General features: G+C 40.6%; 1 protein-coding gene across 4 annotated transcripts in view; it reads left to right on the top strand.

Moving 5' to 3' along the window:
- Positions 1-18,520, top strand: part of ARHGAP18 (Rho GTPase activating protein 18) — a 189,736-nt gene that overhangs the window by 151,002 nt on the left and 20,214 nt on the right. For all 4 annotated transcript variants that reach the window (XM_070073608.2, XM_002714727.6, XM_089332696.1 and 1 more), the window contains exons 8-12: positions 2,348-2,425; positions 5,730-5,889; positions 7,509-7,591; positions 11,497-11,703; positions 14,404-14,544. In XM_070073608.2, the coding sequence (XP_069929709.1) occupies positions 2,348-2,425; positions 5,730-5,889; positions 7,509-7,591; positions 11,497-11,703; positions 14,404-14,544 (669 nt within the window). The remainder of the gene's footprint in view (positions 1-2,347; positions 2,426-5,729; positions 5,890-7,508; positions 7,592-11,496; positions 11,704-14,403; positions 14,545-18,520) is intronic.

Below are 18,520 nucleotides of genomic sequence, written 5' to 3' on the forward strand. Positions count from 1 at the left end.
TCAATTTTATAAAAAGGAAAGAATTAGAAAGCACTGATTTGTAAAAAGATTCATTAGCAGTCTTTAGAGGATCATACTTTAATTTTTGAGGAAGCGTACCCAAATGGTACTAGCAAAGTTGATCTGATATCTGTTTTTGCTCAGAGACACATTGTTCAAATCATATTCTCAGAAGGCATTGGGGAAGTAGAAATGTTGTTAAATTTAATTCATGGAAAAAGTCTGCTTTATAATCTCATTAGCAAATCCAATGTTCTCTTTGTCAAACTAATCAGCCAAATCAGACATACTTTGTGTCAAAAAGTTGGACTCCATTTTCATTTCATTTTTTAGTTTGTGTAAGTATTTAATATGTGCTTTGAGAAATTTTATGAAAATTATTAAAAAGTTATTGAAATGTATAAGATAAACTGCTAAAATAATATAATTAAAATAAATAGATCAATACAGTTGTTTTCCAACTCTGTTTTAAGAGTTGGAAATAATAGGAAAATTACTAAGACTTTCTTATTATTTACATTTAATAATGCAACACAGTGTGATAGCTTAAAATTTGTTATTTTCAAAGTGAGAATTATAAGAAAATACACGGCATTCCTTCTTTCCTATGTGTCTATCTAAATAACTCTATTGGTTGCTGGTATTCTGTTTTAGAGAATCATAAAAAGGAATCTAATATAAAAGTCCAGGAAGTACCCTCAAGAAATTATGTAGAAGTCAAAATCAATTCCTCTCCTACATTTATTGAAACTGAAAGGCATATACAACTAAAAACTATTCAAGCACATAGCATATTTTATTTCTGGTTAATAGGATGTAGCAACATTTAAAGATGAAATAAAATGAAAATTGGCTGTACATAGACTACTTATAAATTTGACTTTTTTGAATAATGTGCATCTAATCTAATAATTCATGTAAAATTTGGGCTGTGGGTTTTTGTCTTGTGTAACATGAACAATGTCTTGGAAAACATTCTAGTTGAATTTTAAAAACTCATGTAGTATTTGGAGTTGTCAGAGATGCTTCCTTTTTCAAGTAATAATAAATCCTTAGGAAAATTCTGAGAGTACCATTTTCGTAATTCCGATTTCTTATCCCCAGTGCTTTCTTTGACCATAATCTAATTGCAGGATAGAACAAGTGAGCTCATAGGAGAACAACTGCTGTCTTCTCCAGTGTCTACATGCTACAACTTATCTGACTTTTGACCATGTAGACAAGGGTCAAAAGACCTCATTTATGATGCCATGCTTCGCTTTTCATAGACTCTTTTATATGGGGAGAGAAAAAAATAAGCTCTGTGTTGTTTATAGAGCTTTGGTAAATCATTAAAAGAGGCTTCCTTGAAACAAATAACAAAATTTTACATTCTTTAGGCACTCTGGAAGGTTTTCTGCCTTGGGGCATGCAGAGAGTATTGTAGGAAGTTTGTAGATGATGGAAGAATAGTTCTGTCTTTTATAAAGCAGGAGAGAGCTGCTGGGGAAGGGTAGTGGGTGGGAAGAAGGAAAAGCTAAATGATACCAAGGAATGACCTGATCTTTACACTGAGAACATGAAATTGATTTCCTTGCAATAGCAGATTATCCCAAAAAGTATTTGTGCACTGCCCAGGGGATGGGTATTCCAGGTGGAAGATCATTCTGCCAAGAAACTGACTGCTTTTTCATCTTCCTAGTTTCCAGCAGTTTATCATTGTAATTTCTCCATTTGCCTTTTTATTTTATGGTGAATTTTTGCCTTATAACACAAAATTAAAAAAAACATTAGTGGGGTTCTAGAGATAGGCAGATCTGTATGTATTCATTAGGCATTATTAGGTATGATGTGGAGACCCTGTACAAGAATGCTTTTTTAGTTAACCACCAAAGGCTTAAAAATGAATATTTGCAAGCAAGTTTTTTTTTCCTTTAGATCATAAATAATTCATCCTTGGAAAAAACTAAAAATGAGATGTAGATGTACAAATACTAGAATTTTTTAAGACTTATTTGATTGCAAATGTATCTCCCAGAAAAAAAAAAAAAGAAATGGATGTTCTCAGTTGTTTTTCGCAAAAAACATCTTCATCCTCAGTTTGTTTGGAGTTCCACAGCTGTTGTATGAAATTATACACTTCTGTTACCAAGTAGAATGAGACCCAACTTTTTGTAAATTAAAACTAAAGCTTTCGGATGTATTGTTTTGAAGGATGTTGGTAATTCAGTCATTTGGAACCTCATAAGATCCAGTTTATGTGTCCCTGTAATCAGTTTTCATTTATTTATATGTGAAACAGATGTTAAATTTGGAGTTGTACCTGCTACAAATATCAAAATCTGAGTGTTTTTCTGTTTTTGTACAGCTGATTTCTCGGATTGAAGATGGAGGCCTGGAAACAGAAGGCCTCTTGCGAGTCCCTGGAGCTGCCATCCGAATCAAAGTAACCTCTTGGTTCTTCTAGAATGAATTTTTATTGTTTAATTATACTTTTGCATTTTAAAAGCTAACTTGTCGTGCCCAGAGTGGTGACCTTGTGGATTAAGGCGCCACCTGCAATGCCAGCATCCCATATGGGTGCCGGTTTGAGTGCTGGCTACTGCGCTTTTGATCCAGCTCCCTGCTAATGCGCCTGAGAAAGCAGTGGAGGATGGCCCAAGTATGTGGGCCCTGCACCCACATAGGAGACCAGGAAGAAGCTCCTGGCTCCTGGCTTTGGCCTGGCCCAGCCTTGGTCCTTGTGGACCACCAGATAGAAGATCTCTCTACCTCTTTGTCTCTTTCTCCACCCCATAGTCCTCTTGTTAGGAAAGTAGATAAGATAAAATGAAATCCATCAACATTGTTTTGTATTTGGTTTTTCTACAGTCCCTTTTGTTGTTTTGTAGGTTCTGATGTTTTCAAAATCACCCTGTTCTCTATGATAAGGAGAGCATGATGAGTGCAATTAGAATAGGGGGTTCGATGGTAAATTTAGCTCGGTTGACTACTTGCAGCTCAGTTTTCTGTAAAAAAGGCAGGAACTTGGACTCTAGGAGGTGAACAGATGAGGGACTTTGACATGAGTCTCTGTATGTGATTAGCCTTAGTGACGGGGCAAACAGATTCTGTGGCAGCCACCTCCCTGATACTCACAGGTCTGTGTCTTGTCACACCCAGTGTAGCACACGTCTGGCGAGGGATTGCCATACTTCCCAAATGGAGCACTGCGCTTGCTTTCTGGTTGTCTCATTCTCTCCCTTCTGAGTGGCGTTTCTGTCCCACTCTGCAAGGCGACTTTGCATCGTGCTCCGGGATCGTGCGGCTTTCGTGCTCGCGCGAATAAAGCTTCCGATGTATGTGCAGTAAAGATGGTTTCTCTGAAGATGATGCGATTTCCAGGGGACTCTTACTATGAGTTGAGCTCCGTCTGAGAAAGGTATTTAGGGAAAGTGGATGGTTAGCAGTCATTACATGACTACCTTCCAAATTCAGCTTAGCTCTGAACTGAGATAACACAAATAACTGCCCATATGCAATCTAGTTTTCCTGAACTTGAAAATAGGATCTAAGGAAGAGATCTTCCCCATTCATTTCCTTAAGGCCTGCACTAGATGACAGTCGTTGCTGGATCAGGACCGATTCTCGGGGGGTGTGGGGCAGACTTTCCTGTGACGCCGGAGCTGGGCTGCAGCTGAGATGGGTGTTGCTGTTCACGCATTCTACAGTCTGCATCACCTGCTTATTTTAAAAGTTTCCTCAACTGAGGATGTGAGTTCCAGCCTACTTGGCTCTTAGGACTTGGTGATCTCGTTTTCATAGGATGCAAGTAATCTGATACACTCTGCTCCCAGATTTCATCCTGTGTCCCCTGGGTTTGGTGTCTGGTGCTTAGAGGTCCCTGAAACTGTTGGTGTGTGCGTGAGCTGGTTAACTTGCCATTGTCTCAGCCTACGGCAAGTTCACGGCTAATCCATCATGGACATCGTAGGTGATGCTGAGATAAGTGCTGTTTCCCCTGGAAACAGGCGAGATGGCTTCCTATCACCCTTGTCCGCCAGACTGGAACTTCTCAAGCCACTGTTCAGAGCGCCCAGGCCTTTGCTAGCAGAGTGTCATGGCCAACTCCCATGAGTCAAAAACAGGTCTATGGCAGTGCAGAATAGTGAAGAGAATGTGGATTTTACTTTGTGGCGTGGAGGCTGGGAGAAGGACAAGTTCAACTCAATGTAATTTTTAAGAAGCCCAATTAAGCAGATTCAGCTGGCTCAACTCTTCGACCTAGCCTGGTGTCGTGCACCGAATTATGCAGCAGCTGCTCCGTTATAAATAATTTAAAGATAATATGCAAAAATCTCATTTGTCTCTTTTCTCCCCTGCCCCATCGAATTCCTCCTCTATCTCCCTCTTTCTTCCCTTCCCTTCCTCTCCCTCCCATCTTCTCTCTCCCTTCCTTCTCTCCTCCCCTCTGATTCTGTCTCTCCCCCACCTCATCTTCAGCCTCCCCCTCCTCCTCTCTCCCTTCACTTCCTTTTATCCCTTCTTCCCCAGTCCCCCCTGACCCCCCACCTCTCTCTCTGTCTTCCTCACTTCCAATGTCACATATTTGCTTCCGAAATAACTGGGGCAGGGGAAGGAGGCTTGGGCTTGTGTTGTGAAGAGGAGATGTGATAAATTCACCGCACTGGCAAAACAAAGAGCACCCCTTAGCAGAATGGCTTCAGATAATAGAAGGAAGTGACATGCTAACATGATACGATTGATGTCACAGTGAAGGAGCACACAGAAAATAGTAATTATGAAGCGAAATTGATTTATCAGTATTAATTTGCAGGGCAAATGCCATAGGGCCCTTGAGGTAAAGGCGCTCAGTGTTTCTAATTCTCCATGGACGCTGACTGTGTTCTGCAGCCGGTAGCAGGAAGGTAATGCACTGAAGATGGGGATGTTGATACATTTTCATGACTCAGAGAATTTGGTTTTGCATCTCCCAGAGGTGACTAATCATAGGTAGTTTTCTGCTCTAGGCTCACAGATGGATTATGTATTTGATTATATATAATGCTTCTAAATACTCTAAAGCATAGTTTTTTTTTTTTATAAAATCTTTTGTTATTTATTTATTTGAAAGAAAAATGATAAGGGAGAGACAGAGAGAAAGTGATCCTTGATCTGTTGGCTCACTTCCCAGATGTCCACAAGAGTCAGGGCTGGGCCAAGCTGAATTCAGGTGGCAGGAACTCCATTGGATTCCCTTGTGTGTGGCAGGGAAACGAGCCCTTGGGCCATCCTCCGCTGCCTTTCAGATGCATTAGCAGGAAGCTGGATTGGAAGCAGTGACAGGACTGGTTCTAATGCAGGTGTCCCAAGTGGTAGTTCAACCCCCTGCCCGCAATGCCTGTGCCAGAATTATTTTTGATGTTTTTTCTTATTAATGAAGCCTTCTGGAATCTACTTGAAGCCCCGAGTATAAAGAACATTTTAAGCATTCTTTTAATGAATCCTGTACTACTTAAGAGTTGTTGAGTGTACATGAAAAAATATAAATTTTAAAAATGTTGTGGCTTTAGGTAGACCATTTCCTTGGCAAAATCCACTCAGGGTGGGGCGGTAGTTTTTTCTGAGTAACAGAGAAGCCCTGACTTTTGGTACTTTGTATGTCTTTTCTAAAGAACAGAATTCTTGTGAAGTGGAAATTATATCATACTCTTAAGCAGGGAAAAAAAATGTACTTGTTTTTTTTTTTCTTTTCTCCTTGTGCCTTTCAGAATCTCTGCCAAGAACTAGAAGCAAAGTTTTATGAAGGGACTTTTAATTGGGAAAGTGTCAAACAGCACGATGCGGCCAGCTTGCTAAAGCTCTTTATCCGGGAGCTGCCCCAGCCATTGCTCAGTGTAGAGTATCTCAAAGCCTTTCAGGCTGTTCAGAGTAAGTACCACCCTTGGAAGCAGTCCTTGTGCTGATGCCGTCCATGCTATTTGTTTTAATCACATTTGTCATCCCAAAGACTATCACCGATATTTAGATAGCCATATGGACTCACTGATGCCAATGAGCGCTCACCGCCATGCCTTGTTTCCTTGTCTCATAAATTTACATCTCTGAGTAAACAGATACCAGAATGTTCTCTTTGGGTCCAGACTGATTGCACAATGTTTAAGGTGTACGGTATATTTTTTTTTTAGAGTTAAAAATCTGGAAACTTCACTTTTCTCTTACAGTAGAGTAACTCATATACGATCCCTGCTACATTTTCCTTGCCAAGCGTTAAAAGCAACACTTGTAGGAGGAGCTATGGAGGAACAGTTACCATAAAAGCAAGAGACGTGCTGGAGTCTGCAAGCATTTCCTAAAAATTAAATTCTGCAGTTGTCACACAGAGACAGAACAAAGCTGCCTTGTTGGTGGCCAGCCACAAACTTCTGATGTGTTGCCTTTTTACAATCTTAGGCCAGTCTCAAATTAGCATCTCTAATGGTTCTTGATACCTTTTCCAGTGAGCTTCTAAGGTTTATGTACTGGCATAATTATCCCGTTTTACTCCTAGAGACCATAAAGGAGAATGCCGTCACCACATTCAAGTAACCATATCTTTAATTTCCAAACTGGGACTCTTTGAGTGTGAAAAGGAGACACTATTAATAATTGCCGTGAGCTACAGTGTCAACCAGCACTGTTCCAGGCTATTAAAGCATGCAATATTGAGATGATTTCATGAGTCATCTCATATCATAACATTTCTTCAGAATTTCTAGAAGCGATGTGACTGAAATTATCTGCTGCTTAAAGTATTTTTTTCTTAGCAGATTTTTTTCTTTAAACAGAAGAAATCATCTTCTGTTTAAAATACTTTTAATGATTAAATTGTGCTATTTTGCATACATTTCCTGGATATGGATTGAGGAACCAAATTTATTGCTGGAAAAGAAATGCTGGAATGATTTCGAATATCTCTGAGTACTACTTAAATTGAGTAAGGGCCACTGAAAATTATAGTATCATTGAAAGCAACACATCTCCTAGACTAATTAAACCACTTGGTTTTCTGATTCATTCCACAAACATTTATTGAACACCTATTGTATTCTGGGCTCTGTTGTACATATTGTTGTTGGAATGAATGGAGTCCTACCATGAGTTGTTCAATACCATTAAATGCAAGAAACTTCACTGTTAGAGATGCACCCTGTTACCATGTCATGGAGGGTCCAATCTTCTAGGTCTTTCTATTGGGTAATAGTTGTCACGCAGACGTTAAAATGATTTCCAAAGCGCTGTGTTGTGTGTCTGCAAACATAAGGCTGCACATCATACGATCACAGTTGGAGGCAAGCATTCCGAGACGGAGGAAGCCAGAACAGCAGCTGCTTCTCCTGATTTCCCACAAACACACTCACAACGAGGCATGCTGCGCAGTCACTTTTTCTTACATTTCACAGTAATGTTTATGTCAAATAACTTCTTTTCTTCAAATAATGGGGGGGGGGGGGGCAAGGAAAGGACCGTGTTCAATGAAGAAAAGTTCAGATTGATTTACTCTGTCACAGATCTGCCCTCAAGGAAGCAACAGCTGCAGGCGTTGAACCTCCTTGTCATCCTCCTGCCCGATGCAAACAGGGACACACTCAAGGTCAGTGGGGCCAATTGACATTAAATATCCCTTAGAGCTAAGCATGGGAATTTTTCATTGTTTGTGGCAAAACAATATGGTGTTTATTTTGAAATGGTAATAAAATCTATAAAGGAAAGGCCTCTTTTTAAGGCCAGATGGTGACAGAAAGTCTTTAACTCTCTATTAATCAATGATGTTGCTGTGATATTAATATTATTAGGTTTTGTTTTGCTGCTTTCTATATTTTAATTTTCACTGTAACATTTCTCCTACCAAAACAGATGATTGAGGTACATTGGTTAATTGAGATGTGAGTACTTTTTAAAAATTTTTCATTTCCAAATTTTATTTGAGGTGAAAAATAAATGTTTACAATGAAAATCTTAAAGCTTGCCCTATAAAAGGCACTGCTCCTAAAGATGTTGCATTTTATAATTTCAAGTAGTAGATCTTAAATGAGTTGTAGTGGTGATTTGAAACTTTTGTTAGCCAAAACATAGACCAACAAAATTCTAGTTATTTCTCTAAGAGTTTCTCAGTATTGATCAACATTGCAGATGATATTGATCTTATGTTTGTATGACTGAATGCTGTTTTATTATACATGTTTTCAGAGGCTTTTGTAAGCAGTGGATTGATTGACACTGATTTACTTTCCCTAAAGGCAAAAGATGATAGAGTCATTATAACAGGTTTCATAACAAAGTTTTATAAAAGAAAAATGGGGGATTTAGAAGAAGTATTTACCTTAGTTTTCCACTATCATAAAAAATTGTTTTACGTAAGTAGGATAGTACCATAGCTTTACCATCTGCATTTCTTTTTAAATTAAAGTACTATGTCAATTAAACAAAACTAAACATTAATAAATATTAGGTAACTTTCCCCATAATTCATTAAATTCCTTGAACTGTAACTACATGAGTGATAGTTCTTTAATGTCTACTGAATGAACGTTAATCCTCAACTTTTCTTGCTGAACCAGCTTATAAGGATTACTGGAGGGGAAACATTATATCCACCATGGGAGAATGTCCAAAGAGTTAGTTCCTCTACTAAGTTTAAAAAAAAAAATAACTTTCTGCTTCACTGATTGTCAAATGAATAACTCAGGAGGCAACATTAGTTTTTGTTTCAATTTGTCTTTGAGCTGGAGCCAACTCCAGAAAGGACAACATTTAATACATTGTGTGATGAGGCATCTGTGTAAGGTGTACAGGCCATGGCTCAATGGCCCAGGACAAAGAGGGACTGATTTCTGGTGTGTCCTCTGCTTGCCAGCCATGCCCTGGACATGGGGCATCAACTGCCCAGGAAGAGGAAGGAGCATATTTTTCTCACTCACATCAATGTGCTTGTTTGAATGAGCCAGTATAGGATGGCAGTTGAAAGCCACATGGTTTATGTCAAATACACCTATGTTCAGATGAGTTCACATGGCTGAGGGAGGAAACATTTAAGTCTATTACAATCACTATTGGCTAAGACTATAAGACTGCTCTAGAACTCATCTTTGGACTTTTTCTTCATAGTCTCAGGCATATTCTTTAAAAAAAAAATCTGTTTAGAAGATATTTTTGAAAATTTAGGGTTATTTTGATTTTTTGCATATGGGTTTACTGGAAGCATAATTTCATATTTAAGGAGGAAAATGATTTTGGATATGCAAACAAGTCATTTCACTTATTTGCTTAAGCTTTAGTAACTTAATTATATAGCTTTGATGAAGGTTTCAAACAAGAATTCTAGTAATAGAAGCATTGTAGTGAATTTGCCACATGTGCAAAGGAATCAACAATAACTTTAGTTCTGTAGAAAAAATGGGAAAATGCATCACAGTATGAGTTCAGGGGGCCTAAAGCAAAGCTACCCAGCTTCTGCAGCACTGTGCCCCTCCTTCAGCTGTCATGTAGGGGAACAGAATCATTGCATAGAGAAGAGTTCTGCCCACAGCGCGATTGGGAGGCACCATGTTCATGCCCGTTCCTGGTGTAGCGTGTCTCTTTGCTAGCTACTTGGGCAGAGTGATTTGTTGCCTGGGATGACTGTGCCATGTGGACAAATGAGCAGCCCCCCTACCCCCACTTTGACTTGCCCGAGCAGGGAAGACTGACTAGAACAGATCCAGAGGCGATCCATGTTAACGTCATGGTTGACCTTCATCCTTTCTGTGGTTGTAATGAGTAGGTTATTTGCATTCCCTCAATCTTGCAGGCTCATTTTACAAATGACATTTTCAAGAGCAGACATATAAGAGGAGTTACTCTAAGATCATTCACAGCAAATAAGTAACTGTGCTGGCACTCCAACTTGAGTTTTCAGTGAGTCCACTGATGCTCATACATACCAGGCTGGGGATAAAGTAAATAGTTTGGTAAAAAGAGGCACTTCTGCCAGTTCGGCTGAAGAGAAAATACTGCAATTCTTCCAGCAAGGGCTAGGCTAATATCTCATTAATTTTATGTTTACTTTCTCTGTGTCTAGTACCCTGATAGTAATACTTTGAATAACCTACTGCATATGCACACTGCAATTAAAATAGTTTATTACCTAATCTCTTTAATTTATGCTTGTAACGAAAGAGATACCCTGGTCCCTGAACAATTATTCTGGTCTCTGTGGAGCAAAATTAAATATTTTTTCTAAACGTCACCAATTAATCTTTTGTCCTCATTTGAGAACGTGCTGTTGCTATATAAACTTATGCTTGAATTACAATTTAACTTTCTCAACACTGGACCAGAAATTGCATGTATAAATCTCACTGGTAGATGCGAAGGCTCTGGCTTGAGTTTGCTTCACATGTTGGAGGTCTGTACAGCAGCTGAACTTGACTAAAGATCAGCATCTTGGTGCTTCGAGGATTTTTTTTTCTCTCCCGGAAATCCTGCAAAAGACAGACACTGGTTGTTGTTGTTCTGTTTCTGCTTTTCCATGTCAGTGTAGTCTATTCGACCTCTTCAGGTCGGGATTTTAGGCTAAACGTGGAAACAAGATACCATGAGTCGTTAAGATTTCAGAAATAAAAAAAAAGACACCTGCAATTAAATTCCCCCTCCACCATTTGCTGGATGGACGGTCTCCATGAACTGATTTACATTCTCTAAAACTTGTTTTCCTCCCCTATAAAATGGGGCTAATTACAGTTATTATCTATCTCATTGCAAGAATTACCTATCTCCAGTAAGGAGATACAGTGACATGATGGGTCACACTGCCTCGCCAACAGAGAACACTGGGTACCTGGGCAGTGATTGGTACTAATACTGTAGAGCAAAATAATTGAAGAAAGCAAGGGAATACTTTGTCATCTGAAGTCCTCTCAGAGCAGGGTGACCTGAGCTGCTTGTGGCTCCAAGGCTAGGCTCAGAGGATGGCTTCTGCTGTATGTGTTGTAATTGGGCAGTATCAAGCTGACTGTAACCTAGCTTGCTCTTGTAAGAAGTTCCTTTTCATTTGTCCTGTCATTTAGTTTCAAAAAACTCTGATCCTCATTTTTTTGTAGGTGCTATGTCCACCAGCTAATGAATGCCTTAAAGCAAATGAAACTGAGGGTGAATGAGCCTTTTTAAGAGATTCGCATTTTAATCTCTAAAAGGACAGGACTTTCCAAAACAAGCGAATGTTTCTATGACATTTGAAATTCCTTTCCAGTGGTCCTTGGTTTCGGGAGGTCAGAGAAGTCACGTGTTCCTTCTCCTCTCCCTGCTCCCTGTTGCTGCGTCTGTTTCCAGTGCCGTCATCCTTCGTAGCAGCAATGTGCCATCTCAAAGGATCAACCAAATGGGGATTCTTTGATGGATGTGGCCAGCTCCCTGGGTTTATGCACAACTTACTCGTTAAAGGACATAAAAACCCTGTAGGTTGCATGCTCTTATCTCTTCATGTATGAGACAAATCTCAAAGAATCATCTCTATTGCAGGGCCTGCTTGAATTTCTCCAAAGAGTCGTAGATAACAAGGAGAAGAATAAGATGACAGTCATGAATGTAGCTATGGTCATGGCCCCAAATCTCTTTATGTGTCATGCGTTGGGTTTGAAGCCCAGTGAACAGCGAGAATTTGTAATGGCAGCTGGGACAGCGAATGTCATGCACTTATTGATTAAGTATCAGAAACTTCTGTGGACAGTAAGTATATGTTTTTAAGCTCTGTTAATGGCCATGTAATTTCCTGTCATGATTGCATATAGCAGTTTTGAAGATAATTTTATAAAGGTGATATAGAAAGTGTGCTTTATTCTTAATGGTTAAAAGATTGTATTGTATCTTTGTCACCAGCTTTACAGAAAATTTTGAGTACAGAAAGTATTGAAGGTGTTCTATTCACCTACGTGAGGGGGGCTCTCTGATTTCTATTTTTTTTATGTCTTACTCAGTTTTTAATGTCTATTTCAAGTTTTTTATTTTCATTGACTTGAGAGAGAAAGAGAGAGAGAGGTGTTTCATCTGCTGGTTCATTTTCCAAATGCTTGCAACAACCAGGTCTGGACCAAGCTAAAACCAAGAACCTAGAACTCCATCTGTGTCTCATGCTTGGGAGAAAGGGGCCCAAGCCCTGGGGCCATCATCTGTTGTCTCTCAGGGTGCTTTCACAGGAAGCTGAATTGGAAGCAGAGTGGCCAGCAGTAGAGCCAGCACCCTGATATGGGATGCTGCATCCAAATACCCCCTGCGAATTTCTTTTTTTTTTTTTTTTAAGATTTATTTTATTTACTTGAAAGAGTTACAGAGAGAGGTAGAGACAGAGAGAGAGAGGTCTCCTATCCGCCAGTCCACTCCCCAGATGGCCACAATGGCTGGAGCTGCGCCGATCTGAAGCCAAGAGTCAGGAGCTTCTTCTGGGTCTCCCACGTGGGTACAGGGGCCCAAGGACTTGGGGCCATCCTCTACTGCTCTCCCAGGCCACAGCAGAGAGCTGGATCAGAAGAGGAGCAGCTGGGACTAGAACCAGTACCCACATGGGATGCTGGCACCTCAGGCCAGGGCCTTAACCTGCTGTGCCACAGCATTGGCCTCTGCCCTACAAATTTCTATTTTAAAATCAAGAAATTATACCAAGAAAACATTCCCTTTAGCAATCACTTCTTCTTTATTCTGCCTGATCGCCCTTCTCCCAGTATGGAGCCTGTCGTCTTTCCATCTTGATCTCAGAGCACTCAGTTACTTCTCCTCGAGTTTTACTTAAGGATGTTGAATTCTGATTGCAGAGGATGTCCCTGTGTTATCCTTAGTCTGAATGGAGGCTTTGTTTTGCTTTGCTTTTTATTTTATTTGAAAGGTCAAAACACAAAGAGAAAGAAAAAAAATTGGGGAGGAGAGAGAGAGAGATCAGTCTTCCATTTACTGGTTCGCTCCCCACATGCCTGCATCAGTCAAGCCCATGCTGGCCCAGGCTAGGCCAGCGCCAAGAAGCCCAGAACCCAGTGTAGATCTCCCATGAAGAAACAAGAAAGCCAAAACCCAAGCACTGGAGCCACCGCCTGCTACCTCCTGGGCTGCTCTTCAGCAGGAAGGCAGACTTGAACCTATCACTCCAGTGTGGGGTGTGGTGTCCTAAGCAGACTCTTAGCCATTATTCCAAATACTTACCCCTGAGCTTGTGTTTTGACAGAGAATCAGGACAACATGGTGATGAACAGAGAAACTTAGTTGAGTAAGGCCCCACTTTCCAGTGAAATTGATAAGTTTTGAGAGAGGTATTATATATGCAATTGGGACAAAAGTACTGAAGAACTTCCAAGTAAAGTCGTGATGTTGAATATTTCACTCTTACTCCAGGGATGATATCTAGATTCTGAAATCTCTTTAAAATTTTTTTAAAAATATCTTTTAAAGTTAATCAAATTATTTTTAATTGAAGATTTGTTTTTATTTAGTTGAAAGGCAAATTTACAGAGAGAGAGCGAGCTAGGTCTTCCATCTGCTGGTTTACTCCCCAAATGGGCGTATAGGCCAGGACTGGGCCAGGCTGAAGCCAGGAGCTACTTCCAGGGCTCCCATGTGGGTGCAGGAGCCTGAGTACCTGGGCCATCTTCTACTGGTTTCCCAGGCCCGTTTTCCGAGAACTGGACTGGAAGTGGAGCAGCTGGGATTGAACATCCTCTATGAACCCATAGAGGATGCCAGCATTGCAGGCGGTGGCTTTACCCACTGTGCCACAACACTGGCTGTGAATTCTTTGGGGGCCAAAAAATGTTGTATAAAAGGCATCTCATCTAAATGCGTTTAAATGTAACTATTTTTTTAAAGTTAATGTTCATTTGTTAAATCTCAAGTTTTAAAAAGCCAACATTGTTACATGGTTACCGTTTGATAACTTCAAGTCTTTGGTTCTTGCTAATGTGGTTTCTGAGGGTAAGCTTTCCCTGGCTTATTGCTGTTGGCTCTAGTTAATCGGTGAGTTTTTCTTTCTCTGGTTGAGCGGCCCAGCTGGCCGTGGGGCAGGGGCCGTGGAGAGGTAGCTGCTACAGAGGCGAACCGCCCCAGTGGCGGCCTCCATTGCTGCTCACCTCAGGGAGCCCCCGGTGTTGATGCTCTTGGCACGGGCGATGGCTGCTACGTCCTTGAACTTCACAAACCTCTTTTGGAGCCTTACACAATGGGTGGTAAATTACATTGTGCGGGTGCTGTGTACACCTGGTACGTGGATAATACCCTGCACTTTCTTTTCACAGATTTAATGAATCATGCATGGAAAGTGGCATAGTCTTATCAAAAAGGCAAAAGCTTACTTCTCATGAGATTTAAGAATTAAAGAGAATACTTTCTCCAGCTCAAACTGGTGCCGTATCTCTTGTCCTTCCCACATGTGATTTCTTTCCTCTGCAGATTCCCAAGTTTATTGTCAACCAAGTGAGGAAGCAAAACACTGAAAACCACAAAAAGGATAAAAAAGCCATGAAGAAATTGCTGAAGAAAATGGCTTATGATCGAGAAAAATATGAAAAGCAAGAGAAGAATACAAATGATGTAAGAAAATTTGTAAGATGTGGATTTCAGTGAATGTTTAAACCCAAAAAAGGGGACATGCTCTCACATTTACTAGGCCACAATTCTCGTTACTCCTTGTCCATGATCAATACAATTACTCAGATGTTGGTAACTTGGCAAGCGGATTGTTAATATGGAGCAAAAGAAACCAAACTGGAACACACACACACACACGACTGCTTTCTAGTTGCCCATTGAGTATATGATGGACAATGAATAAAGAATCCACTACATAAACCATTGATCCTTTTTCCTAAAATTTTTCATGAGTACAATGGGGAAAAATAATCCAGAGAGCTAATAGGTTAATGTTTGCATTGTGCATAGGTTCATTCTTGGACCTTGATAAGTATTTGAAATTCCTGTATTTGATGAGAAGAATTTGGAGAATTATAGTCAAAGCAAATTAAAGTGTTTCCAGAAATTACCATTTAAATATCAGTATTTCCAAGCTACTGTGAGAATATCTTAAGAATTAGGTGCACGTGAATGGAATATCCATGAAAATACGTTGAGGGGGTGAGTTATCAAAGCTCCAGAGTAGTAAGATCTTGAAATGAACGGGTTTCTATTGTTCTGTGTAAGTGAATATAGCCCAACCACTGCAGTTGAGGTTGTCCAGTTACATGCTGCCATCTTGTGGAATCATGTGAAAATGCAATTGTCAGCCTTTGTGTGATTTTTCTGCTGTGGCCTATTTAGGGATCCAATAGTTCTTTCTCTTGAAATTTTTTTTCCTTCTAAATTAGTTTATAGTTCTCATTCTTTAAAATATCACTTAGAATTGTAAAATTTTAAGACCAATATTAAGTGTCTTTAAAAACAAAATTTAATGAAGGGAAATTGTAGATAATATTTATTTATATTATTGAGAAAGGACTTGCTGTTTTCAGAGTAGAAAAGATATTAGAGATATCATTTTTGCTTCCCTTTAGAATGCTTGTTACATTTAGCATTGGAGATAGGTGAATATTTTTTACTTCAAAGCCCTGCTTATTCACACAAGGGTACTTCAAAAATTTATGGAAATACTGAATTAAAATAAGTTATTTTGATGCAAAAAAGTTTTTAAATTCATGCTTTTTTCAGTAATTCACATTTTTATGAACTTTTTGTAGATCCTTGATAAGTATGAATTTCCAATTTTTTTGCACCCCAACAGATTTATTTTTTAATTTTATTTTCCATGAACTTTTTGAAGTGCCCATGGTTTTACATGACTTTGTATTCTTGTATTTCATGATACTTTGAAATACAGTATCCATTTAAGGGAACACTTGTGCTTTATCTATTAAATAATAAATCTGGAGTAAAAAAATCCAAACAGTTTTTGAAGATGGACTATTTATTTCAATAGTTATTTAAAAATCATTTAATTTTGTCATTTAGAGATAAGTAATTAACTTGGGTTTCTTTCTTCGCACTTTGGGCTAATTAGACATGAGCCAGTCTGAGGATTATCCTTGTGCTATTGCAAAGCTGTGCTACCACTTTAAAGCTTGAGATTTCAATCTGAGTTTTAGCATGATTAGCTGTAAGTTTAGCACTCTGGAGTTGTCTTTTTCTCTCCTGGGAAATTCAATCACTGGCTTATGAAAATGCTGCTAAGTGTTTCCTCTGTGCCAAGACCCCCCTTCATCTGGGTGTTCAGAGGCAGCAGGAAATGGATGAACACATGAGGAAGCCGGGTAGATCTGTCTGAGGGATGGAGCTCCATGGTGCCAGAGGTGAAGCCTGAAACCAGAAGTAGGCATCAGAGGGGCTTCACTGGGGAGCTTAGCTGAGATGTGGAAACCATGTAGGTGCCACTGGAAGAGGGAGATCTAACCCAGTGCACAGTGGATCTCACTTAGTCTGTGCTGGAAGTACCCCAGCACCCCGGCCTACAGCATAGATCCATTTGGCCTGCCACTGTCACTGAAAATGTTTTATCCATTTCCAGGGTTTTTCCTTTGATTTGGTTTCACTTTATTAGGCATAATAACTATACAGAAAGCAGTTACAGAACAGCAGGTGAAAGTACAAGATAAGATACCGTGAATATGTGGCAAGGCATTCAAGTTATCAGAGCATTTCATGTAAACTTCCATCCATTGTCATAATTTGAAAATGAACAGATTTAATGTAAAAGTTTGGACTGCCACCTTTATTTTTAAATTTGTTTTAAGATTTACTTATTTGAAAGATGGAGTGATGTGGGGGGCAGGGGGAGAGACAGAGAGACCCCTCAGCTGCTAGATCACTCTTCAGATGCTGTAGCAGCCAATGCTGGGTCAGGCTGAGCCAGAAGCCAGGAACTTCATTTGGGTCACCCATGTGAGTGGCTCTGCCTTCAATATGGATACCTCTGTCACAGTGGTGGCTTAACCTCTGCACCACAATGCCGGCTCCTTGGCCTGCCACCTTTTTAAAAAAAAAAATATTAAAAATGAATGTTTCTTATTTTATTTTTAAGATTTATTTATTTATTTGAAAGGCAGAGTTACAGAGAGAGAGAGAGAGAGAGAGCGAGCGAGCTTCCATCTGCTAGAACACTCCCCACATGGGCGCAATGGCCAGGGCTGGGCCAGGCTGAAGCCAGGAGTCAGGAGCTTCTTTTGGGCCACCCGTGTGGGTGCAGGGGCCCAAGTACTTGAGCCATCCTCCGCTGCTTTCCCAGGCATGTTAGCAGGGAGCTGGATTGGAAGTTAACCAGCCAGGACTCGGGCCAGTGCACATGGAATGCCGGCACTGCAGGCATCAGCTTTCCCTGCTACTCCACACACCGGCCCCTAATGTTTCTTCTTTGAAAATAAATACTTATGTTCTTGAGAGATGAGGAGACTGATAAAGTGTGTGTGTGTGAGAGAGAGAGAGACAGACAGACAGACAGAATGAACACATTCCCATCAGTGGCTGACTGCTCAGCTGCCCATATTGGCGGAGGCAGGGCCAGACTAAAGCCTGGAGCCAGGATCGCAGTCCGGGTCTCCCCCAGGTCTTGGGAGCCCCCTCGCTTGAGCCATCACCACCTCTTCTCAGGGTCCACACCAGCAGGAAGCTAGCTGCAGTCAGGAGGTGAGCGTTGCCCTCAGCTGCTCAGACACGGGACTTGGGCTTGCCCAGCTGCTGGGCCGAACGCCAATTCCTGGGCGAGCATCACTTAGATCTAAGGGCATCTCTTGTTGCCTGAGAGGAAGGGGCTTGTTTTCCCACAGGCTAACAGCTGCCTGCATCTAAGCACTAGCTGTCCTCTCCACATGGAACGTGGTACACCTATTTGGCCATAAACCCTAAGCCCTCATTCATTCCGCCTTATTGCTTTTCCTCTCCCCTCACATCATTTGAATATGCAGCCCAAAGACACAGGCCCTGAAGCTGCCTGGGGTGTATATTCATTCCCCTGTTAAACAGTTCCTTGATGTGTGCCAGGCATTGTTGTTAAGAGCATAAAATACATTATTGAGCATAATAAATAAAGAACTCTGCTCTTGTACAACTTAAATTCTTCCAATAAAAAAAAATGATCATAGCATGTTATTCTGTTGTCAGTGCTCTAAAAAAATCATCAAAACAGAGCAGAAAAGGGGAATTGAGGTGGAGGAGCCTCTTGCAGACTTAAATGTGGTCATGGGGATATTATTCAGTGAAGCAAAAATATGAAGGAGGGCGGGGCTGAGCTGTGGGTCTGGCTGTGGAAGACCCGATGGCAGCAACTTGCTTGGGGTATCTGAGGCCTGCGAGGAGTGAAGTGTGGTTAGAGGCGAGGGGAGCAACAGCATGAAATGTGGTCAGCAAGGCACTGAGGCTGGATCACCTAAGACCTGCAGTCCATTGTTGGGAACTCAGAGTTGCCCTGTGTGAAATAGGGTTCTTGCAAGGTGTTGGGCACAGGCATGAAAATCTATGCTATGTTTTAAAATGATGCCTTGGTTGTGATGTGAAGGGGAGACTTGTAGGGAAGCAAACTAGAGAC

The sequence above is a fragment of the Oryctolagus cuniculus genome, chromosome 5, assembly GCF_051225735.1.
Source record: "Oryctolagus cuniculus isolate XC-2025 breed Fujian yellow rabbit chromosome 5, ASM5122573v1, whole genome shotgun sequence".
Lineage (NCBI taxonomy): Eukaryota > Metazoa > Chordata > Mammalia > Lagomorpha > Leporidae > Oryctolagus > Oryctolagus cuniculus.